The 24788-nt window shown below is 36.8% G+C and overlaps 2 protein-coding genes across 2 annotated transcripts; one reads left to right on the top strand and one right to left on the bottom strand.

Moving 5' to 3' along the window:
- Positions 1–948: 948 nt before the first annotated feature.
- On the bottom strand, positions 949–11888 carry LOC142550211 (uncharacterized). The gene is made up of 4 exons (XM_075659449.1): positions 11559–11888; positions 11379–11448; positions 11096–11266; positions 949–1199 (listed from the first exon to the last, which is right to left on the bottom strand). Exons 1-4 carry the CDS (start codon positions 11886–11888, stop codon positions 949–951), a joined length of 822 nt encoding a protein of 273 aa, XP_075515564.1.
- A 2308-nt stretch (positions 11889–14196) lies between these two features.
- On the top strand, positions 14197–19719 carry LOC142550210 (uncharacterized). The gene is made up of 8 exons (XM_075659448.1): positions 14197–14595; positions 14712–16028; positions 16431–16719; positions 17161–17366; positions 17511–17788; positions 18466–18559; positions 19455–19538; positions 19669–19719. Exons 1-8 carry the CDS (start codon positions 14197–14199, stop codon positions 19717–19719), a joined length of 2718 nt encoding a protein of 905 aa, XP_075515563.1.
- The last annotated feature ends 5069 nt before the right edge of the window (positions 19720–24788 follow it).

Genomic DNA, 24788 nt, shown 5'->3' with positions numbered 1-24788 from the left:
CTTGATTCAATAACAGCTGAATCTAATAATCTGATTAACTGCTTTTTAACGAGATGGTTTCTTCTGCTGTTTCTCAAGATGCTCTTTGATTTCTTCCCCTTTTTTGTCAAACAAATCTATCTTCACAGATAATCTTCGAACGTCAGTGAAAAGAATTTTTACATCTGAGGAGATACTTGAGACAACAGATTGTAAAAAAGTCTGCAGCAATTCCATTTTATTAGAAACAGAAGTTTCCAATCGCTCAACTCGTTGACTGATTATATCCTGAGTTGTATAGAGACTTTGAGCTAGACCTCTGTTATTCTTCATCTCAAGCACAGTTCGGGTAAAAGACTCCGTGGTTGCTTGAATGTCTTTCAGTTTTGCTGAATCAAATTCAATTGAAGAATCCAATTTGACAGTATGAGACAATTGTGTGGATTGAATTTTCTTGATTTCAGTAATCATCTGCTGCATATTGTGCTGCATATTCTGGATTTCTTCAAGGACAAGATCCATTTCTGTGGATTGAAGATGAAGTGACTGATCAGATGTTCCCTGTGTTTGATCTTTAGAGGCTTGATCAGAAATTACTAGAATCCTGTTCTGGACTTCAGTTTCAGCAGTTGTAAGATCAGGAACTTCTGATTCAATGACTTCTTCTGCAGTCTGAGTTGTAACTACAAAAATTTGTGCTTCTTGTTGTTCTTGCACCAAATCTGGGGCTTGCTTTTCAGTTGAAAAATTTTCAATGATTAATTGAGTTTCCTCCGATTCAGTTAGTTCTTTTTCTGAAGTTTGGATGGGCACTTCAGTTTGTTCTTCAGTCTCAGCAGATATTTCTTGCTGAATTAATTCTTCAGCAACAAGAGGCTCAACTGGTTCTTCAGATGATATCTGAACCTCTTGTTCTGGTTTCTCAGTTGAAGGAGCAACTGATTCAGAATTTATTGGTTCTAGCTGAGCTTACAGGGCTACTGTCTGAATGATTTCATCAATATTGGCAAAAGTTAATTCAGCCTCGGAATACATGTGTTTATCAGCAGATGATTGTGGCATATCCTGAACAGGTTCTTCAGCAACTGATTGTGGAGGTGGCTCTTTCTGCTGGGAGGAGAATGTATCTTCTTCTGTTTTTGAACATGAAGATTTTTCAGGAAGAACCAATTCCTGATCCTGTTCCCAAAATCTGATTTCCCTTTGTAAGTCACTAAGATCTGAGTCCAGTTGGGTGAACACAGCTCTATCATGATATGCAGTTGGACCTATGGGATTGTAGTTGGATTTCAGCTTTTCAACCATTCTACTCAGCTTTTTGGCTCGAATTTGATCAAAGAAATATTTTTGCCTCTCCAATGCCTGGGCAATAGTAGCAGCTTTGACTATATTCAACACAATCACTTCAAGTTTAATAAACTTTTTCAGTTGGGATTTGTGCTTCAGCTCTTTGGCAAAAATCTCAGTCCTAAAACTCTTCCAACAATCAAAAGATTTTAGTTTCGATGTGGCAAATGCATTTACCTGTTCCCAAATCAGGTCAATGTGAGTTTGGATGGCATTAGATGGTCTTGGCTCTTCAACTAGCGTGCCCTTTCCTTTTTCAGTAGTGAGAATGTGAGGAATATCCAAACAGAGTGAGTGGTGTCCACTTGTTCCCTCAATATAACGCCTTTAGATCTGGCCGGAGGCAAAATGATAGGGCGATTTACATGAGTCAAGGGAGATCTTACTTTAGCGGGTGACTTTTCTTCAGTAACTGAATCATCATGTGGAACAACCTGCAAAGGGATAGCCTGAATAGGCTGTTGGGCAGGTGATTGAGTCAATCTCTCAGTTGGAATGAATTCCACCGCTGTTATTGGTTTAGTTCTTTGCGTCCTCGGTCTCTTGACAAGCTTAGGAGAAGGAGTTTTCTCCGAATCTGATTCACTGATAATCAGTTTTCGTTTTGCAGTCTTCAATTGGGCCAAAGTTTTGGCCTTCTTGACTGGTGTTGGAGCAGTGGTTGCGTCCCAACCTCCTGTTTGGTTTTCAAAAACTGTTTGGGAGAAATGTCCACTTTGGTCTTTGGCGGCAAGATGTTCTTGGCAGTGAATACCTTGAACTTTGATGATTTTCCAGCATTGTCAGCTACCAATCCCTTTAGTTTCAGAAGATAAATGATTGGAATAGCAAAACCTCTTGATTATTTGGTAGATTGAAGCATATTCCTCAGAATATGGAAAATAATATGCTTCTAGTTAGCTTTCTTCTCTCCCATGATGATGGTCATCACTTGGAATTTTTCAAGAGTAAGGGCAGCATAAGAGCCTGCCTTAGCCAATATGCCCTTCGCCACAATGTCGGCTAATAACTGAATTTCTGATTTCAACTCTTTCTTTGGATCGGAAACTTTGATTGTCCGCCTATCAGCAGACAACAAAGATTGCATTTCCTCGATGTCAGATGTTTTGACTTCAGAGAAGTTGACGTACCCATCAGTTGGCAAAGAGAAAATTTCTCCGAAGGCCTCTTCAGATAGGATCAACAGCTGATCATTGACAGTTATAGAGATACTTCCATCAGTAGTGACAAACTCCTTCAGATAGAATTCATTTACTTCCTTGGGGTATATCTCCTGCGAAGATTGTCCCAAAAACATCTTGAGACCAGCAGATTCAATCTTCAGAAAGACGTTCTTAATTTCAGCTTCTTGAACTGATAAAACTGAGTCAAAATCAATGGCCATAGCGTTCAACACGTGAGCTGGGATTTGATTCGCCATTTCGAAAGATAAAACGATCTGAAATTCGTAAAAGATAAGCTCTGGAATTAGTATGCTTTTAGGAACTGATTGTATTCGTAAGAAAGAAAACTGAATTGAAGCGGGCATAGTACATTTGTACGTGACTGTTCAAATTCGGGAAACGTGTCAGTCCATGAAAAAATTTGAATAAAAATATGTGTACGTGTGTTGTAAGCGTGTGTGAAAAAAAGTGAGCGGTTTAAAATAAGCCACGTTATGAAACTGCAGTCACGTCAGTTGATTTGGAATATAATAAGTTTTTTAATTTGTTAACTTTTGTGAGAAGATTTGTAAAATATCCAGCTGAACAATCAGTTGGAAAACTGATTCGTTTCAGTTGAGAATTCACAAACAATTGTCCTCTTAGTTAACCTCTTCAAAAACTGATATTCCCCCTTAATCGGTGCATATAATAATTAAAGTGATGATATAAAATAAATTTAAAGGTTAGAAAGATTATCATTTGCTGAAACGTTGACGACCCTTCAGCTTCCATGATTTTCGGCTATAAATAGAAGTAACACGGTTAGTTTCAGTCATATTGGTGAAAATATTCAATACAAAAAGAATGGCAGATACGAGTAGCTCGAGTGCTTCGCCGTTTGCTCTGGAGACCAGGAAGGCTGTTATAGAAGATGAAATCTTCTATAAGAGTCTTTACTACTGGGAAAAATTACAGAAGCTTGAGTTCCTGTATAATACTAGAGAGGCTACCACTCCCGAACTGGTGGCAGAGTTAAAAAAGTGCGGGAGCTCTTGAACATAGCTGTGTGGGTGGACATCTTTAAGGATGGTCATATCTATCAGCTAATGCTTCGAAAGGATTTTAAAAATCCTTAAGCGCATAGCTGTTTCTTAGAGCTTTGTCAAGACTTCTACCGCACCTTTATCCACTTGGTTGAAAATGTGGATAATTGTTGTAGAGGAAAAATATGATGATGTAATCCGTGCAAACGTTTATGGTTGAATGAAGTATTTATATGAGCTTAACTTTGTTTTTCTCTTTCCTGGTTGATGACAATGTTCTGTTACATGCAATGCTTGTGTTTTTATTTTCTGCAAATAATTTTATTAGTAAAACAACATCAATAATAATTTTAAGACAAGTCAATTAAACCAAGAATATTGCGAAAGTAAGAAAACTTAGTCTCGGGTAATGGTTTGGTGAAGATGTCAGCTGCTTGTTGCTCAGTTGAAATATACTCCAGTCTAATGTCCTTCCTCAAAGCATGATCTCTAATGAAGTGGTGCCTGACATCTATATGCTTGGTCCTTGAGTGAAGAACTGGATTACATGTGATGGCAATTGTGCTTGTATTGTCACAAAATATGGGCGATTCATTTGTAATTACTCCATAATCTCTCAGTTGTTGCTGGATTCAGATCAGTTGTGCACAACAACTACCAGCAGCAAGGTATTCTGCTTCAGTTGTTGAGGTAGCTATGGATGTCTGCTTTTTGCTGAACCAAGAGATCAGTCTGTCTCCTAGAAACTGACAAGATCCACTTGTACTTTTACGATCAAGCTTACATCCTGCACAATCTGCATCTGAATATCCAACTAAATTGAAAGTAGAGTCTTTAGAATACCATAACCCAACATTTTGTGTACCCTTAAGATATTTCAAAATTCTTTTAGCAGCTGAGAAATGTGATTGTTTAGGATTTGCTTGAAATCTAGCACACATACAGACAACAAATACAATATCAGGACGACTGGCAGTTAAGTACAACAATGAACCTATTAAACCTCGATATAATGTCGCCTCAACTGGTATTCCCCCTTGATCAGTGTCCAATTTTACTAATGAGCTCATGGGAGTATTTGCAGCTGAACATGATTCCATGCCAAATTTCTTCAGCGGCTCTTTTGTATATTTAGTTTGACTTATGAATATACCAGTCTCCAGTTGCTTCACTTGCAGTCCAAGAAAGAATGTCAGTTCACCCATCATGCTCATTTCAAACTTATCCTGCATTATCTTAGGAAACTGGGGGTTGTTCAACATATACTTCCTCTTGTAGTTGACCGTTCAGGAATGCACTCTTTACATCCATCTGATAGACCTTGAAGTTCTTGTGTGATGCATAAGCAAGAAAAATTCTGATTGCTTCCAGTCTTGCAACTGGAGATAGTCAATTCCTTCTTCTTGCCTATATCCTTGTGCCACTAATCTTGCTTTGTTGCGTCCAACTGAACCATCCTCGTTCAGTTTATTTCTGTATACCCATTTTGTACCTATAATAGTTTTTGAAATTGGTCTAGGAACTAAGTTCCAGACATTGTTATAAGTGAACTGATTTAGCTCTTCTTGCATTGCATTTACCCAGTTAGGATCAGCAAGAGCTTCATCAATTTTCTTCGGTTCTTGTTGTGAAACAAAAGCTGAATCGATAAATAAATTTAGCATTTGATTGCGAGTTCTTACTGGATCAGATGGATTTCCTATTACCAGTTCAGGTGGATGTGATTTTCTCCATCTGTACTCAGTATTTGTTGTATCAGCAATTTCTTCAGTTGGTAACTGAACACAGTTTTCAGTCTCAGTTGGTGCTTCGTCAACTGGTATTTGAATGTTATCATTATGCTCTATCAACTGATCATCAGCAACGACTTCCTGCACATCTGATTGGTCCAGTACTTTTGGTTCGGGTGTTTGAAGCATGTTTTGATTGCCATGACTTTCATTTTTGTCATCATCTTCCAAACTGATATCTGTAAATCGATTAACTAGCTCAACTTTATCAGTTGGCTTATCAGTTAGTTCAGTTTCATCGAAATCAACATGAGCAGATTCTTCAACATTTAGGGTTTTTTTGTTGAAGACTCTAAGCTATACTAACTGATGAGTATCCAAGAAATATTCCTTCTGCAGATTTAGCATCAAACGCTTTTAAATAATTTTTTACATTATCAAGAATATAACATCTGCAGCCGAATATTTTGAAATAAGTAATTATACTTTTTCTTCCATGCCAGATCTCATATGGTGTTTACATATGATTCTTATTAATCATTGATCTGTTCTGAGTGTAACACGCAGTGTTTACTGCCTCTGCCCAAAATCTTTGAGAAATACCAGAATCAGCAAGCATTGTTCTAGCAGCTTCTTTAAGAGTCCGATTTCTTCTCTCAGCTACACCATTTTTCTGAGGAGTTCTGGCTGCTGAGAGCTCATGCTTAATTCCAGCATTTTCTAGGAAATTTGAAAGAGTTTGATTGATGAATTCAGTTCCTCGATCAGATCTGATTCAATCAATTCCAACTGATTTTTCATTTAAAAGTCTTTTGAAGATCTTTATTAGTTGCGAAGCAGTATGGTCTTTAGATTTGAGAAAAATAACTCAAGTAAATCTTGAAAAATCATCTACGACTACCAAGGTGTATTTCATTCCTCCTAAGCTCATGACTGGTATAGGACCAAAGAGATCCATGTGCAACAGTTCTAAGCATCGGGATGAAGATTTACAGCCCTTGTTTTTAAAAGAGGATCGTACTTGTTTACCATACTGACATGCTGAGCAAAGTTTTTCTTTTGAAAAGTCTATTTTGGGCAAACCAGTTACAAGTTCATGTTTACTCAGATAGGCAATGGATTTAAAGTTTAAATGATTTAGTCTCTTATGCCACAACCAGTTTTTAGACGATTTGGAAGCAATAAAACAAACTGGTGCATAAGTTTGATCATTATGTGTTTCTACAACGTTTGCCAGTTAGTATGATTTTATCAGTTGAAGTTTTGACTGAACATGAGTTTTTGTCAAATTGTACTGAGAATCCACTGTCGCATAACTGACTGATGCTAATCAAGTTATACTTCAGGTTTTTTACTAATAGAACATCTTTAAAAGTAAAGTTACCATGGATAAGCTTACCCTTACCCAGAGTTCTACCTTTAGAATTGTCCCCGAAACTGATGTTTGGACCACTGTATTTGATCAGTTGAGATAACGCACTTGCATCTCCTGTCATATGTCGCGAACATCCACTGTCCAAATACCATATTGAGTTCTTGTTTGTACCTATTACATGCAATCACTCACATAATATAACTTGGTACCCATATCTATTTGGGTCCTGAGCTGATTAGTCCCTTAGGAACCCACACTTGGATTAGTCTAACAGACTTTCCAGTAGCTGTATTCCAAATGGTTTTTCTTGGATTTTGTGTGCTTGGTGTGTCGTGTACAGATGATACAATATGTGTTTTAGCTTTATTCAACTGATTGTTCAGTCTATATCTCTTCTGAACTGGCTTGCAGTTATATTAATTGAAATAGCTATTTGAATAGTTCTTGTGAAACCTCTTTGGTGACTGACTTTGTGAATCAGTTGAGAATTTTTGATTATAACCAATCCCATATCTTCTAGCCTTATTCATATTCTCAGTAGGTTCCTCAATCAGTTTACTGGGCTCAATTTGTTCTTGTACCACTGTTGTTTTGACAAAGTGAATGTATTTCCCTTTGTCTATTTTTAGCTTTGGTTGAGTATCATTTGGATACATTTCTCCTTGAGTGTTGAACCCTAAACCAGTTTTATCATAAACTGATTTTTGTGAATTCTGCATCTCATTCAATGCAGTAGATGACTTGTTCCAAGATTGAATGAGCTCAGTCTGTTTTGAGTTTTCAAGAATCAACTTCTGGATTAATGACTGATTTTTGTTTCTCTGTGCTTTTAACTCAGCAATTTCCCTTTTTAGACTCAACTCATCAACTGATTCATTAGTTTTGGTTTTATTGTCTGTTGGATCAGTTTGCTTTGCTTTGATTTTTTCAAATGATGATGCAAGCTTTTGATACTCATTTGCCATGTCATGTAGTGTTAGAATGAGTTCTTCTCGTGTGAAATCAGTTGAGCTGAAATCAAATACCTGTTGGCTAGATGATTCTTCTTCTGCATCATTAGCCATCAAGCACTTGACTTCCTCATCATCACTAGAGCTGCATGAGTTTTCTGGTTCTGACTCCTCACTGTCAGTTTCTGCCCATTTAGATTTGTTTTCTTCAGCTAAGAATACCTCATGTTTCTTTCTGAAGGACTTCTTATCTTCCTTGGGTCTTCTTTTGTGTTCATATGATTTCTTTCTTCTATCAGTTGAGCCTTGACTGTCCTTCTTGGGTTTAGGACAATCAGCAATAAAGTGACCTGATTTGCCACAGTTGTAGCAGGCATTTGATTCATCTTTGGAGCTGTTCCTTTGGTATCGCTTCTGGAAGTTCCTTGATTCTTTCTCATGAACCTTCCAAATTTTTTGATGAACAATGACATAGCATCACTGCTCAACTGATCAGCAGATCTCTCGACTGAATTGATTGGTTCTGTTCTGACAGCAGCTAGAGCAGTTGTGGCTGCAGGGGTAGATGGTTCTCCTTCTCTGGTCTGCAGCTCAAATTCATAAGCCTTTAAATCAGCAAACAGATCATGAAGTTTAATCTGGTTCAGATCTTTGGACTCCCTCATTGCCATGGTCTTGACATCCCATCCTTGGGAAGACCTCTCATTACCTTCAGTGCAATCTCTTTGTTGGTATACACTTTTCCAAGTGCATTTAACTCATTGATGATACTGCTTACTCTTTCATCATACTCATGCATTGATTCTCCTGCTTTCATTTTGATGTTATCAAACTTTTGAACAGCAACAGAAAGTTTATTTTCTTTGGTTTGATCATTTCCTTCACACAGCTGGATCAGCTTTTCCCAAATTTCTTTGGCTGTCTTACACATCTTTATTTTGCTGAAGGTTACTTTGTCCAGCGTTTTGTACAGAATGTCTTTAGCCACATTATCAAGATTTGCTTTTCTTTTATCTTCAGTTGTCCATTCATCTCTGGGCTTTTTTATTCTTTGTGGTGCCCCTCCTGTTAAGGCAACTGCTGTATTTGTTTTTAGAATCTTCATGGGTCCATCAGTTATGACATACCACATGTCATCATCTTGTGCAGCTAAATGAGCCTGCATTCTGATTTTCCAATCATCAAATTCTTCTCTGGAGAACATAGGAATTTTGTTAAATGAAGCCATGCTAGCAAGTTTATAGATCAAAAGTATTCAAGAACAAGATTCAACCGCTCTGATACCACTTGATAGGATCGATTAACGCATCAAGAGTGTTTAGAAGGGGGGTTGAATAAACACTCACAATTAAAACTGATCTTTTCGAATTTTGAGTTCAGTTTAGTGACAAACTAATTCTCGGAATCTTGCTGGTCAATGACAATCAGTTAAACTAAAGTAGTTGCGGAAAATAACTGACTGAAAGATATAATACAAAACTGAAATAAAATACACAAGGATTGTTTCTGGATGTTCGGAGATTTCAATTACTCCTACGTCACCCCTTCTATCTCAAGGATAGGATTTCCACTAAAAGACTTTGATCGAATACAAGATTTGTACTGACTCACTTCAGTTTGGACTTATCACTGCCAAAAGTTGAAACTCTTAGTATTACAAAATGTTCTCAGTGCGTAACTGATCTTAGTACTATCGAATTTAACGATTATTACAAAGTGCTAGTGAGGTCAAATTGTAGCCTTGACTGCTACGAATAAACCAAGTAAGAGTGAGCTAAGATTTTGGCAGAGTAACATCAAGCTTTGAATAAAGTGATCTTCTTTTTTTTTCTTTAGCTGTTCTTCTTTCATATTTATAAGCTTCCCTTCCATCGGTAACTTTTGATATATTTGAATCTTTGTATCCGTTGATTGCCACTTCATTATTTCTTGGGCATTGTTTGCTTCATTTATTGTAATGCGGTGTCTTAACTGCTTTAGCCGAAATGCGATGTTCTAAGCTGTATTGATTGAAGTGCGGCGTTTCATATTCAGTTGCAGTCTTCTATGTCTCTTTGTCGGTTGAATGTTCTTTCCCGAGACATGTTCAGTTGAAGGATGCTTAGCTTAAAAGCATACGGCTGAATGTATCAACTGATCGGTTTCCAACTGATCAGTTTTTCTTATTAGATCAGCTGATTTTAGTTGTTAAGTCCAGTTGCTGAATATAATTGCGCTTATCAGTTGGTTGATCAGTTTGTCAAACTCCAGAATTTAGATTCTGATTTTCAACAAAAAATGTCTGGCAAATTTGGCATACCAGTTGAAAAATGATTGGTATTTTGGTTAATGGCTACCAAACAACAATTAAACCAATGTCTTTTGGGATAAGGGCTGCTAAGATAGATTGGGTAGGGCCAAGGGCAGGGACGTAGCCAGAAAATATTTTGATCCTGGGCTGAATCAATCGATAAAAAACATTAAATAATATAAATCAAATATTTAACTATTAATATTACAGAGTGATACAAACAAGATATAAACTACTGAAAACGTGCCCTGCGGTTTTCATTGATTAGAACTCGTCAATTATTGAATCAATGTCTATCATTACAGTAAACTCTCTTTCAATGCAGACAATCATGGATTCTGCCAATAACTCTTCTACCATCTTATTCCGGAGAAATGTTTTAAGAAGTTTCATAATTGAGAATGATCGTTTTGTTATCGCGATTGAAACATGAAGCGTTAAAACAAGACGAATCAATCTGTCAATTAAGTGATAATGACGTGCCTTTTCAGCCTCTAGTAATCGCCGACATAATTCAGAAATAGTACAAATATTCTGAAACCTTTCATGATGAATTATATAAAACTTATAATGATCCAACCGACTTTTCAGATAACGTAATTCTTGTTTATTGAAATCCCTATGATAGAATTTCTCTGCAAGATTGTAAATATCATCAGCATTAAACAACTTAAACTTTTCTCGAGGTTTCAAAGCAGAGCTAAGTCTAAGAAGTTCTACAGCCCCATCATTGAATCTATTATTGAGTTCTTCCACTTGAAAATTATTGCAGCATTAAATACATCAAAATGGTAATGATGTTCAAATGTAATAGAATCCCATCAGAGCTAAGTCTATGAAGTTTTACAGCCCCATCATTGAATCTGATATTGAGTTCTTCCACTTCAAAATCTATTGCAGCATTAAATACATCAAAACGGTAATGATGTTCAAACGTAATAGAATCCCTTTTCCGGCACGTACGTCCTGTAGAAGATCTATACAGAGCATTCATATATGGTATCTCAATACCATTATTTTCACAAACTGATTTCACGATAATTAGAAGAATATCATAATCTTATGCTCTCAAAGTATGAAGTAAATATTTTGTAATTGAGACAAAATCCATTGCATTTAAAATGTCCAAAGACTTCCCTTGCAAAGCTAGACAAAGAAAATATGTGATCCCCATAATCTTATGCATTAAATATAGGATAAACATGAAATCAAATGATTTTAATGCAATCAAAAAACCTGTAGCTTCCCCTCGTATAGAATTCGAAGATGCTTCCTCCATCATGTGCCAAAGCACAATAATCACAGAGCTATACATATCTATCATACGGCAAATCGACTCAAAATGAGAACTCCAACGCGTCTTTCCAGCTCGTTGCAAAGTACCAATCTGATTAAGGACTGTAGTAACTGTATCGCAAAAAAAAAATGAGAAGTGAAATGATTAACGAGAAATAAAATGAGAACTCAATTTTATTAATAAGAAATCATATGATTAAGTTTAGTCATGTCTCGCGAATACCATTAGCTACCATAGTTTCAATTTCAATAGCTTGGGCAGATTGCAACTCAGCATGACGTTTTGGAGATGCCTTAATAAGATTACAAATAGAATTCAATTTTGAAAAAATTGCCAAATAGAACTCTCCTTTTCATCAGCAGCCACCAACGTTAATTGAAGTCTATGTGCAAAAAAATGAACATAATATGCTTGAGGAGAATCCCTCAGAAAAAGAGCTTGCAATCTGTTCCATGAGCCACACATATTGCTAGATCCTTCGTATCCTTGACCCCGAATATCTTTGATACGAAAATCATGTTGACCAAGCACAAAATATATTTCTTTTTTAAGTGTTACCGTAGTGGTGTTAGAAACATGCAAAATATCAAAGAAACGCTCCATTAAGAACCCTTCACGATCAACAAATCTCAACACAATAGCCTTTTGCTCTTTGTCTGATATGTCTTTAGCCTCATCAGTCAGAAGACAAAATTTTACAATCCCAACCTCTTCACATATTTTCTTTATCATTCTCTCAGCAAGAATATGCAAATTTTATTTTTGAATATCTGGTGATGTATACTTTGCATCTTTTTGTGCTTTTTCTAAAACAACATTATTAACGTTAACATCCAATTTTCCCATAAGCTTTATCATTTCTATAAGAATACCTTGATTTTTGGAATATGAAGATTCATCATTTTCTCTCAATGCACATCCTTGCAAACAAAGCCAACAAATTGTAATATCCCAATCTTTTAGCATTTTATTGTTTATAATATTATTTTTGGTTGGGTGTTTAGGAAATATGTTTATTAGAATGATTATTATATGATCATTGTTTAAGGTTATTGTTTTGGAATCATGTTCATAGTTGGTGATGATTATGGAAGTGAATGGGTAGAATAGAAAGTTGATCTTAAGCCAAATAGGAAATGGAAGTGCAGAAACGGTATGAAAAATGTGGCAGTAATTGTGGTTTTTAGTATAATGTTTTGTATATTGATCCAATTGATGTTAGGCTACTTCCATTAGAAAGATAAGATATAAGGCTATAACTTTGATGTTTTGAGTTTTGTTCAAATCATTAGGGAAGACGAGCCAAAAGTGGCCCGAAGTGTGTCGTGTGTATCGTTGTTCCTGCACTGACACATGTTGGGAGAATTGGCATAACTTTTTACTCAGGCCTTCAAATGACATGAGGCTAATTGGAGAAGCAAGAAAAGACATAGGGCTACATCTTTCATGTTTACCATTTTGGCTAATTCCCACGAAATATTGCAGTTTGGGCCCCTGGCAGTGGGTACACGGACCCCTAAACGGGGTCCGGGTCTTGCCATGAAAAATGAGTAATTTCCCGAGTATACACGGACCTATACACGGAGGGGGCCACGGGGTCCATGTCTATGGCATAGAAAACATGTTTTTGGAGGTATTGGAGGCTTATAAACATGGTTCTAGACTATTCTACTCATTTATACTTTTCTCCTTTCTCCTCCATCGTTTCTTATCCCTTTTTCTTCTAGTTTTTTCATTTTCCAACTTCAAGTGCCAAGCTCATAGTTGGTTTCTTAGCTTCTTCCTCTAAGATTTCAAGCTACAAGGTAAGATTTCTATTACTGGAGTTGGAAGGGTTAGAGATATTGAGGTTATATTGAAGGGTTAAGTTGAATTGATTGATTCCTTGGATTATTGATGATGATTTATGGTTATTATTGTGCTTATTGTTGTAGGAATCATTCAAGATCATCATAGCAACTATAGTGCTCGTGGGTTGTAAGTAGAAGCTTCTTTTTTAATGCTCACATGATATATATGTATATAAGCCATGTTTATTGATGTTTAGTTCCTTCCATTGTTAATTTATTGATGTATGTATTGTTATTTGTTTATTGAGCCAAGAATATCATTGAATTCATTGTTAAGGAGCTAGTAATTTATTGTTGCCTACCAAGTATTTGTTAAATTGCCTCAATGAAATTTCCGATGACCAAAGCCAAGGAAATGATAGTTAATTCATGCATGTCATTTGCCAATCACATGATTATTAGTATCTGTCACAGTTTTGATATATATTTATATCAAAGAGATACTCTCCACATGTCAAAGGTCACATGTTACAGAATTATCATTTCCTTTCTTTTAATTCATGCCATGAAATACCATCTATATTGCTTTGTTATCTATTGTTCATTGAAGATGGTATTATTCATAGTTCATTGCCATTGCTATAGCCATATTTCGAGCCAAGCCCATGTATATGTACTTGTTATGTACAGCTTTCTGCTTACTGAGTTTTATCTCATTCCAGTTAATGTCATGTGATGCAGGTAATAAAAAGGATCGAAGCGGATTGTCCGAGGCGGGAGAAGTCATTATATATAAGGCAATGGGAAATATTTTGTTTGCTTGTGTGACTTTTGTTTTGAGTTTAGTAAACATGTGAAGTTTTAAAATGTCATGTAATTGGCTAAATGAATGATGGGGAAAATTTTATGTTAGCTTTTGGTTATGTGTTGAAGGATATGATTGTGAATGGTTGTATATTAGTGCGTAAAATAGTTATGATGTAAATGATATATTGTTCTTTCCCGTTTTAAATGCAAATGCTTCCGCGTATGTCATTTATTTTCAATGTTATTGTCATGGGAGTTGGGTTGTTTCAATTGGTATCAGAGCGAAGATTCTTCGGACTATATATGACTTATTCTACCTAGGACAATCCGGTATGTTTTTGATCCTGCATCTATTGATTTTAACATTGAGAGTTGATTCTATTTCATTGTCATTGATGTATCATTTCTTCCTATCTTTGTTAAAGTGAGCATTTGTGTAGGATATGCCTCCCAAGAGAAAGAATATTGAAGGGGATGATAGGACTCCTCCTACTGATAAGACTGCCAAGGTTGTAGATGAATTCAGTAAGTTATTGAAACAACAAGCGATGGTTCATAGCGAGCAGATACAACAGCTATTGAGCATGCATATCTCGAGCCAGGGTCGAGGTAGTGGAAGAGGCCAAAGTACAACTGAAAGTTCTGTTGAGGGTGCTTATGATCGTTTCAGATGTATGAACCCTCCTGATTTTATTGGAGGGCCTGATCCCTTAGTGGCTCTTGAATGGATCAAATCGTTGGAAGCCATATTCGATTATTTGAAGTTCACTGACCAAGAAAAGGTAAGTTGTGCTGTGTTTATGTTGGTCAAAGCTGCTCGTATCTGGTGGGAAGCCACCAAGGTGACAGTTAATGTTCAAGAATTAAAGTGGAACGAGTTTAAAGATTTATTCTACGCAAATATTTCTCGAGCGAAGTAAAAGCCAAGAAGGTGAAGGAATTTCTGGAATTGAGGCAGGATGCTTTGTCTGTTACTCAATATACGTTGAAGTTTGAGGAAGGATGTGTTTTTGTTCCTTTTATTGCTGAGAACGATAAGGATAAAGGTGAACACTTCCTTCGTGGATTGAAGCCAGAGATTCTAAGATATGTGCATATGTTCAAGGTGGACACATACCAGGATATTGTTGAGAGGGCCTTGCTAGCCGAGCACGATGAGCAAGAGATCGAGAAAGAGAGGCAGCTAAGAAGGCAAGCTTTCCAAACAAGAGGCCAAGGTGCAAGTGCAAATGTACGAGGTGGCCACAAAGGTAAAGGTAAAATGGAGCAGCGCTCTAAACCTCATGTGCCTTCTTCTGATACTGAACGACAGGTATGTCCTAAGTGTGGAAAGCCACACAAGGGTGAGTGTTTGGTGGGTAGTGGACGATGTTTTAGATGCAAGGAGATGGGGCACATGGCACTGAAATGTCCTCTCTCCTACGGCAAAGGAAAAGTCCAAGGCAGAATTTTTGCTATGACGAAGGAAAGTGTTAATCCTGATTCTTCTGTGATATCAGGTAATATTTTAATCTACGGCAAAGAAGCAATTACATTGATTGACACTGGTGCAACCCATTCTTTTATGTCTGAAGTGCTTATGCATTCTATATATGTTGAACCTACTGTTATGCCATTACACTTCAATGTTGTGTTGCCCTTTGGGGATGAAATTTGTCCCACTAATATTATCAAGGCATGTCCTGTACAATTGGGTGCGAGATTATTGTTTGCTGATTTTATTGTTATTCCAATGGTTGCATTTGATGTTATATTGAGTATGGATTGGTTATTTGCTTATCGCGCAGTGATCGATTGTGTGAGCAAAACAGTGAAGTTTTTAGCATATGACAATGATAGTGATGTGTTTGTTGGTCTAGGCTCTTCGATGGGTATTCCTATTATTTCTTGCCTTCAAGCTAATAAGTTGTTGCACAAAGGTTGTATGGGTTTTCTAGCTTCAGTGGTTGATGTGCCAAAGGAAAGTAATTTGCAAATACAGGATATTGATGTGGTTCAAGATTATCCTGATGTATTTGCTGATGATGTGCCTGGATTACCACCTGATCGAGAGATGGAGTTTGTTTTTGATTTAATTCCAGGTAGATCTCCAATTTCCAAAGCTCCATACAGAATGGCTCTTATTGAAATGAAAGAATTGAAGACTCAATTGCAGGAGCTATTAGATAAAGGTTTTATCCGACCTAGTTCCTCACCGTGGGGAGCTCCAGTTTTGTTCGTAAAGAAAAAAGATGGATCATTACGATTATGTATTGACTACCGAGAACTCAACAAGGTAACAGTGAAGAACAAATATCCTTTGCCACGTATTGATGATCTCTTTGATCAATTTCAAGGAGCATCAATATTTTCGAAGATTGACCTTCGGTCCGGTTACCATCAATTAAAGGTGAAAAAGGAGGACATACCAAAGACTGCGTTTAGAACGAGGTATGGCCATTATGAATTTTTGGTGATGTCGTTTGGGCCAACCAATGCTCCTTCAGTTTTTATGAATTTGATGAATCGTGTCTTTAAGCCTTATTTGGATACTTTTGTCATTGTTTTCATTGATGACATCTTGATCTATTCAAAGACACGAGATCTTCATCGTGAGAATTTGAGGATTGTGTTGCAGCTATTGAGGGATAAGCAATTGTATGCCAAGTTAAAGAAATGTGAGTTCTGGTTGTAGCAGGTGGCATTTTTGGGCCATATTGTTTCAAAAGAAGGAATTTCGGTAGATCCTTCTAAGATTGAATCTATCAAGCAATGGCCCATTCCAAAGACAGTTTCAGAGATACGGAGTTTTCTTGGTTTGGCAGGGTATTACCGATGGTTCATAGCCAACTTTTCAAAGATAGCTTTGCCATTGACAAGTTTGACACGGAAATCTACCAAGTTCGAATGGACCATGGAGTGCCAACAAGCGTTTCAAACATTGAAAGATAAGTTGACTTCTGCCCCTGTATTAGTACTTCCTTGTGGTACTCAAGATTTTGTTGTATATACAGATGCTTCCAAGCAGGGGTTAGGTGCAGTACTGATGTAGCGTGGGAAAGTGATAGCATATGCTTCTCGCCAGTTGAAGGACTATGAGAAGAATTATCTCACTCATGACTTGCAGTTGGCGGCGGTGTTTTTTGCTTTAAATATTTGGCGGCACTATCTATATGGTGAGAAATGTGAAATATTTACAGATCACAAAAGTTTGAGTTATTTGTTTTTGCAGAAGGAATTGAATATGCGGCAGCGGAGATTGTTGGAAATGGTAAAGGATTATGATTGCACCATTAGCTATCATCCTGGTAAAGCTAATGTGGTTGCGGATGCTTTGAGTCGCAAATCGAGTTCATTATTGGGTTCCATGATTTCTAAACCTTTGTTGTTTGATTTGCAAAGAAATGAGATCAATTTGGTATCTTCAGGTACAGTTGCTCGATTATCTGCACTGTTTCCCCGCTCAACCTTATTTGATCGAATTTTGAAGGAACAACAACTGGACACTCAGTTATTAGAGTTGAAGAGAAAAAGTGATCTGACAGGAGTTTCAGAGTTTGGGTTGAATTGTGATGGTTTATTGACCTTTCGAGGTAAGATATGTGTTCCTATGGGTGATGGCATTCGAAAAGATGTACTTCTCGAAGCTCATACAGCGCCATATTCTATACATCATGGTAGTACCAAGATGTATCAAGATCTTCGACGTCTTTATTGGTGGTCAGGTATGAAGAAAGATATCATGTTATTTGTTTCTGAATGTCTAACCTGTCAGCAGGTTAAGATTGAGCACCAGAGACCAGCGGGCTTGTTGCAATCCTTGCCTATACCGCAATGGAAGTGGGAGCACATAATCATGGATTTTGTTACTGGCTTGCCAAGAACTCAGAAAGGCTTCAATTCTATTTGGGTGATCGTGGATCGATTAACCAATTCATCTCACTTTCTTCCTGTCAAGATGACGTATTCTATGAATCAATATGCTGAGGCTTATATTCAGAAAATTGTGAGACTTCATGGAATACCGGTATCGATAGATTCAGATCGTGATCCAAGGTTTACATCAGAATTTTGGAAGAGTTTGCATAGAGCCTTGGGAACGAAATTGGCTTTTAGTACCGCCTACCATTCTCAAAGCGACAGTCAATCAGAAAGGGTTATCCAAATTCTTGAATATATGCTAAGGGCTTGTACGATTGATTTCCCGGGAAGTTGGGATTCCAAGTTGCCTTTGGTGGAGTTCACGTATAATAACAGCTACCAGTCTTCTATAGGCGTGGCACCTTATGAAGCTTTATATGGAAGAAAGTGCCGATCTCCTTTGTTTTGGGAAGAGGTAGGTGAAAGGAAGATGTTGGGCCCGGAGTTGGTTCAACAAACAGCAAATGTTGTGGCATTGATCCAAGAAAGAATGAGGACCGCTCAGTCTCGACAGAAGAGTTATGCCGATGTTCGACGACGACCTTTAGCATTCGAGGTTGGTGATCATGTATTTATTAAGATAGCTCCTCTCAAGGGAGTTATGCGATTTGGAAAGAAAGGTAAGTTAAGTCCTCGATATATTGGGCCGTTTGAGATTCTTGATAAGGTTGGAGACCGAGCCTTTAGTCTTGCATTGCCACCGGACTTGGATCGAGTTCACAACGTAATTCATGTTTCTATGCTACGTAGTACCTTTCTAATCCATTTCATATACTTCGGTATGATTCATTGGATCTTTTGCCTAACCTAAGTTACGAGGAAATGCCGGTTCAAATTCTTGATCGCAAAGTTAAAGTGTTGAGAAACAAAGAAATTGGCCTTGTCAAAGTTCTTTGGAGGAATCAAGTAATTGAAGAGGCCACGTGGGAACCGAAAGAAGAGATGAAGCATCGTTATCCAAGTTTATTCGACGGTAAGCAAATTTCGGGGACAAAATTTTTATAAGGAGGTGAGATTGTAATATCCCAATCTTTTAGCATTTTATTGTTTATAATATTATTTTTGGTTGGGTGTTTAGGAAATATGTTTATTGGAATGATTATTATATGGTCATTGTTTATGGTTATTGTTTTGGAATCATGTTCATAGTTGGTGATGATTATGGAAGTGAATGGGTAGAATAGAAAGTTGATCTTAAGCCAAATAGGAAATGGAAGTGCAGAAACGGTATGAAAAATGTGGCAGTAGTTGTGAGTTTTAGTATAATGTTTTGTATATTGATCCAATTGATGTGAGGCCACTTCCATTAGAAAGATAAGATATAAAGCTATAACTTTGATGTTTTAAGTTTTGTTCAAATCATTAGGAAAGACGAGCCAAAAGTGGCCCGAAGTGTGTCGTGTGTATCGTTGTTCCTGCACTGACACATGTTGGGAGAATGGGCATAACTTTTTACTCAAACCTTCAAATGACATGAGGCCAATTGGAGAAGCAAGAAAAGACATAGGGCTACAGCTTTCATGTTTACCATTTTGGCTAATTCGCAAGAAAAATTGCAGTTTTGGCCCCTGGCAGTGGGTACACGGACCCCTACACGGGGTCTGGGTCTTGCCATGAAAAATGAGTAATTTCCCGAGTGTACACAGACCTATACACGGAGGGGGGCACGGGGTCCGTGTCTATGTCATAGAAAACAAGTTTTTGGAGGTATTGGAGGCTTATAAACATGTTTCTAGACTATTCTACTCATTTATACTTTTCTCCTTTCTCCTCCATCGTTTCTTATCCCTTTTTCTTCTAGTTTTCTCTCCTTCATTTTCCTACTTCAAGTGCCAAGCTCATAGTTGGTTTCTTAGCTTCTTCCACTAAGATTTCAAGCTACAAGGTAAGATTTCTATTATTGGAGTTGGAAGGGTTAGAGATATTGAGGTTATATTGAAGGGTTAACTTGAATTGATTGATTTCTTTGATTTATTGATGATGATTTATGGTTATTATTGTGCTTATTGTTGTAGGAATCATTCAAGATCATCATAGCAACTATAGTGCTCGTGGGTTGTAAGTAGAAGCTTCTTTTTTAATGCTCACATGATATATATGTATATAAGCATTGTTTATTGATGTTTAGTTCCTCCCATTGTTAATTTATTGATTTATGTAGTGTTATTTGTTTATTGAGCCAAGAATATCATTGAATTCATTGTTAAGGAGCTAGTAATTTATTGTTGCCTACCAAGTATTTGTTAAATTGCCTCAATGAAATTTCCCATGACCAAAGCCAAGGAAATGATAGTTAATTCATGCATGTCATTGGCCAATCACATGATTATTAGTATCTGTCACAGTTTTGATATATATTTATATCAAAGAGATACTATCCACATGTCAAAGGTCACAGGTTACAGAATTATCATTTCCTTTCTTTTAATTCATGCCATGAAATACCATCTATATTGCTTTGTTATCTATTGTTCATTGAAGATGGTATTATTCATAGTTCATTGCCATTGCTATAGCCATATTTCAAGCCAAGCCCATGTATATGTACTTGTTATGTACAGCTTTTTGCTTACTGAGTTTTATCTCATTCCAGTTAATGTCATATGATGCAGGTAATAAAAAGGATCGAAGCGGATTGTCCGAGGCGGGAGAAGTCATATATATAAGGCAATGGGAAAGATTTTGTTTGCTTGTGTGACTTTTGTTTTGAGTTTAGTAAACATGTGAAGTTTTAAAATGTCATGTAATTGGCTAAATGAATTATGGGGAAAATTTTATGTTAGCTTTTGGTTATGTGTTGAAGGATATGATTGTGAATGGTTATGTATATTAGTGCGTAAAATAGTTATGATGTAAATGGTATATTATTCTTTCCCGTTTTAAATGCAAATGCTTCCGCATATTTCATTTATTTTCAATGTTATTGTCATGGGAGTTGGGTTGTTTCACAAATGCTTTCAATTGTGGCTATAAGCCTCAAACGGATTTTCTTGACTTCTTCTAATATTTGTGCATTCATCACTTTATCAATGTGACCACTTACATTCATCGAAGCACTCATAGATTCCATGACATTGTTTTGTGGTGAATTGGGACTTCCTGTATGCATCAATAAAGCACATGTTTTCCTATCATTAGTTCTTTTTCAACCTCTATAACCATCAACTATAAATGCAGCATAACGAGCCTCTTTACCTTGGAAAAAAAACATGGTAAGCAAAATGCTGCATCTTTATTAGGAGAGTACACCAACCAAGGAAATTGCTCAAACCAACCTTTTTGAAATCGCCGGTATTCTCCTAATTTGGTTCGCGGATACTCCATAACAGGTCGATATGGCCCCCTTAAGATATAAGCTCTTCTGATTGCATCTCTTCCATTGACATGACATTGCCAAATTGGAGTACTCTTGGCCGGATCTAGTTGAACATAACCTCTAACATCACTATCAACTCTTTGATACTTGACCGAATGCTGTTCATCATGGTTTGAGATCCCATGATTAATTGGAGAATGCTCATCTCTAGTCGATGCACTAGCTTTAGATTTAAAATATGAAAACATATTTTTCTTCTTGCCCCCTTGAGCTTCCATTTAAAAATCAACCAATTATATAAAACAAATGAGAATAGAGCATTATAAAAGCTACAAATTGATAGCAAAGAAATGAACAACTCAAAATTGATATAAAGTGAATACATGAAACTGATAACCGAAACTTATAATCCAATTTCTATCAAGGGAAATAAAATGGAAGATCTAGCAAGCAATAATAATAATCACATTAAATAAACCTAAAATAAATAGATCATGAAATCCTAGAGGTATAGATGGATGATCATTAAGTTAGGTTTATGTTATTTAATGGCATCCACATCAAATATAAGGATCCAATCCAGTTATCCCATTTATTCTCTTGTGGTTTTTGACATTGCGGCTTGCTTTTGTCATCCCAAAAAGAAGCGAAAAGTAAAGAACAATGCTTTACCCATTTTGTATGAACTCACAACCTCCTAACCACAATTATTGTCCGCACAACAGATCATGTAATTCAATTCTAGTACTAAACTATGCCTAAAATCTCACCATCACCACTAAACCGAACAAGCCACTTACACTGCCAAGCACCCTGGTAAATAAATTAATTTCTCCAATTATTAAAATTATACATAAAAAGGAAGAAGTTGAAACATTCAACACCAAAATAATTCCCAAATTGCAAATTTTAAACATAAGCCAACAATAGAGAAATAAACCACGATTCCAAGCAAAATCAATTTTCAGCAATCTTGAAAACAAAATCAACGACACAGCGTGTGAAAGACGCTGACTAAACAGACACTCACTTGAAAGATCCATTTGTTGGAGATGAAAATGATGAAATTTGAAGCTTTTTGTGCAGAGAGAAATGAAAGAAAACAGATGAAAAAATCTCTTACCTTGGCAGATGGCTACGAAAAACCCTCAAAGAAATGGGCTACAAAAATGGGCTCAAAAAATTTAATAAGTTAAAAAGACAAGGCTAAAACTTAATAAAAGAAAATTAAATCCTTATTACTACTTTGGCCCAAAAATATAGCCTGGGCTGGAGCCCACCCCAGTCTTTGGGGTGCCTCCGTCCCTGGCCAAGGGTAATAGCATTTTTTGTAAAATTGGTCTCTTATCGAGTTATATAAAGGAAGAGATCAATGGCCAGGGACGGAGCCCACCCCAGCCCCGGAGCCACCCAAAAGGCTGGGCTGGGCTCCAGCCCAAGCTATATTTATGGGCCAAAGTAGTAGTATGGATTGAGTTTTTTTTTATTAAGTTTTAGCCTTTTATTATAACTGACTAAATTTTTTGAGCCCATTTTTATTGCTCATTTCTTTGAGGGTTTTTCATAGTCATCTGCCAAGGGAAGAGCTTTTGTCATCAGTCTTCTTTCACTTCTCTCTGTATTAAAAGCTTCAATTTCATCATTTTCATCTCCAACAAATGGATCTTTCAGGTGGGTGTCTGTTTAGTCAGCGTCTTTCACACGATGTTTCGTTGATTTTGTTTTCAAGATTGCTGGCAATTGATTGCGCTTGGAATCGTGGTTCATTTCTCTATTGTTGGCTTTTGTGTAAAATTTAAAATTTGGGAATTATTTTGGTGTTGAATGTTTCAATTTCTTCCCTTTTTATGTATATTTTTAGTAATTGGAGAAATTAATTTATTTACCAGGGTGGCTTGGCGGTGTAAGTGGCTTGTTCGGTTTGGTGGCGATGGTGTAGGTTTTAGGTATAGTTCAGTATTAGAATTGAAGTACATGATTCGTTGTTCAGACAATAATTGGGGTTTGGAGGTTGTGAGTTCATATAAAATGGGTAAAGCATTGTTCTTTACTTTTCGCTTCTTTTTGGGATGACAAAAGCAAGCACACAATTCCAAAAACCACAAAACAATTAAATGGAACAACTGGATTGGATCCTTATATTTGACGTGGAAGCCACATTTAATAACATAAACCTAACTTAACGATCATCCATCTATACCTCTGCGGTTTCATGATCTATTTATTTTAGGTTAATTTAATGTGATAATTATTATTGCTTACTAGATCTTCCATTTTCTTTCCTTTGAGAGAAAATTGATTTTAATTTTCCATTATCAATGTCATGTATTCATTTTATATCAATTTTGATATGTTCATCCTTTTGCTATCAATTTGTAACTTTTATATTGGTCATTTCTCATTTGTAGTATATAATAGGTTGATTTTTCAATGGGAGCTCAAGGAGGCAAGAAGAAAATTATGTTTTCATATTTTAAACCTAAAGCTAGTACATCGACTACAGATGAGCATTCTCCAATTAATCATGAGATCTCAAACCATGATGAACATCATTCAGTCAAGTATCAAAGAGTTGATAGTGATGTTAGCGGTTATGTTAAACTAGATCCCGCCAAGCGTACTTTAATTTGGCAATGTCCTGTCAATGAAAGAGATGCAATCAAACGAGCTTATATCTTAAGGGGCCATATAAACCTGTTATGGAGTATCCGCGAACCAAATTAGGAGAAAAATACTGACGATTTTAAAAAGGTTGGTTTGAGCAATTTCCTTGGTTGGAGTACTCCTAATAAAGATGCAGCATTTTGCTTCTCATGTTTCATTTTCCAAGGAAAAGAGGATCGTTATGCTGCATTTACAGTTGATGGTTTTAGAGGTTGGAAAAGAGAGAATGATGGGAAAAGATGTGCTTTATTGATGCATACAGGAAGTCCCAATTCACGACATAACAATGTTGTGGAATCTATGAGTGCTTTGATGAATGTAAATAGTCACATTGATAAAGTGATGAATACACAAACATTATAAGAAGTGAATAAAAACTATTAGAGGAGCCACAATTGAAAGCATTCTTTGGTTTTGTTTGTAAGGATGTGTATCGAGAGGAAATGATGAATCTTCATATTCTAAAAATCAAGGTAATCTTATAGAAATGATAAAGCTTATGGGAAAAATGGATGTTAACATTAATAATGTTGTTTTAGAAAAAACATCAAAAAATGAAGAGTATACATCACCAGATATTCAAAAGAAATTTTGCATATTCTTGCTCAGAGAGTAAGAAAGAAAATACGTAAAGAGGTTGGGAGTGCAAAATTTTGTGTTTTGATTGTTGGGGAAGGCGAAAGAAATCATTTTCCAGGAGTGGAATATTCTATGAGTGATGGTGCATGAACATGGGCCGAGCATGGTAGCCCAAGTGGTGCCATCACTTTAAGAATCTAGGTACATATGCCTGGAGTTCTTGGGTTCAAGTGTTGGTGGAGACGAAAGAAACCACTTTCCAGGAGTGAGATATTCTATGAGTGATGCATGGGCATGGGCCTCGGCCCATGCTGGACCATCCTAACGACCCATGAGCAGTAATGGTGCATGGGTATGGGCCGAGGCCCATGTTGGTTAAGCCTAATGGCCCATGATCGTTACAAAAAAAGACGCCTTTTTTTGTAACAATCATGGGCCATTAGGCTGAGCCATGTCTTTTTTTGTAACGATCATGGGCCATTAGGCTTAACCAACATGGGCTTCGGCTCATACCCATGCACCACTACTGATCATTGGTCGTTAGGATGGTCGAGGCCCATGCCCATGTACCGTCAC

Source organism: Primulina tabacum, chromosome 6 (assembly GCF_025594145.1).
Source record: "Primulina tabacum isolate GXHZ01 chromosome 6, ASM2559414v2, whole genome shotgun sequence".
In the NCBI taxonomy this organism is placed as follows: Eukaryota; Viridiplantae; Streptophyta; class Magnoliopsida; order Lamiales; family Gesneriaceae; genus Primulina; species Primulina tabacum.
This window is presented reverse-complemented; position numbering and strand designations above follow the sequence as displayed.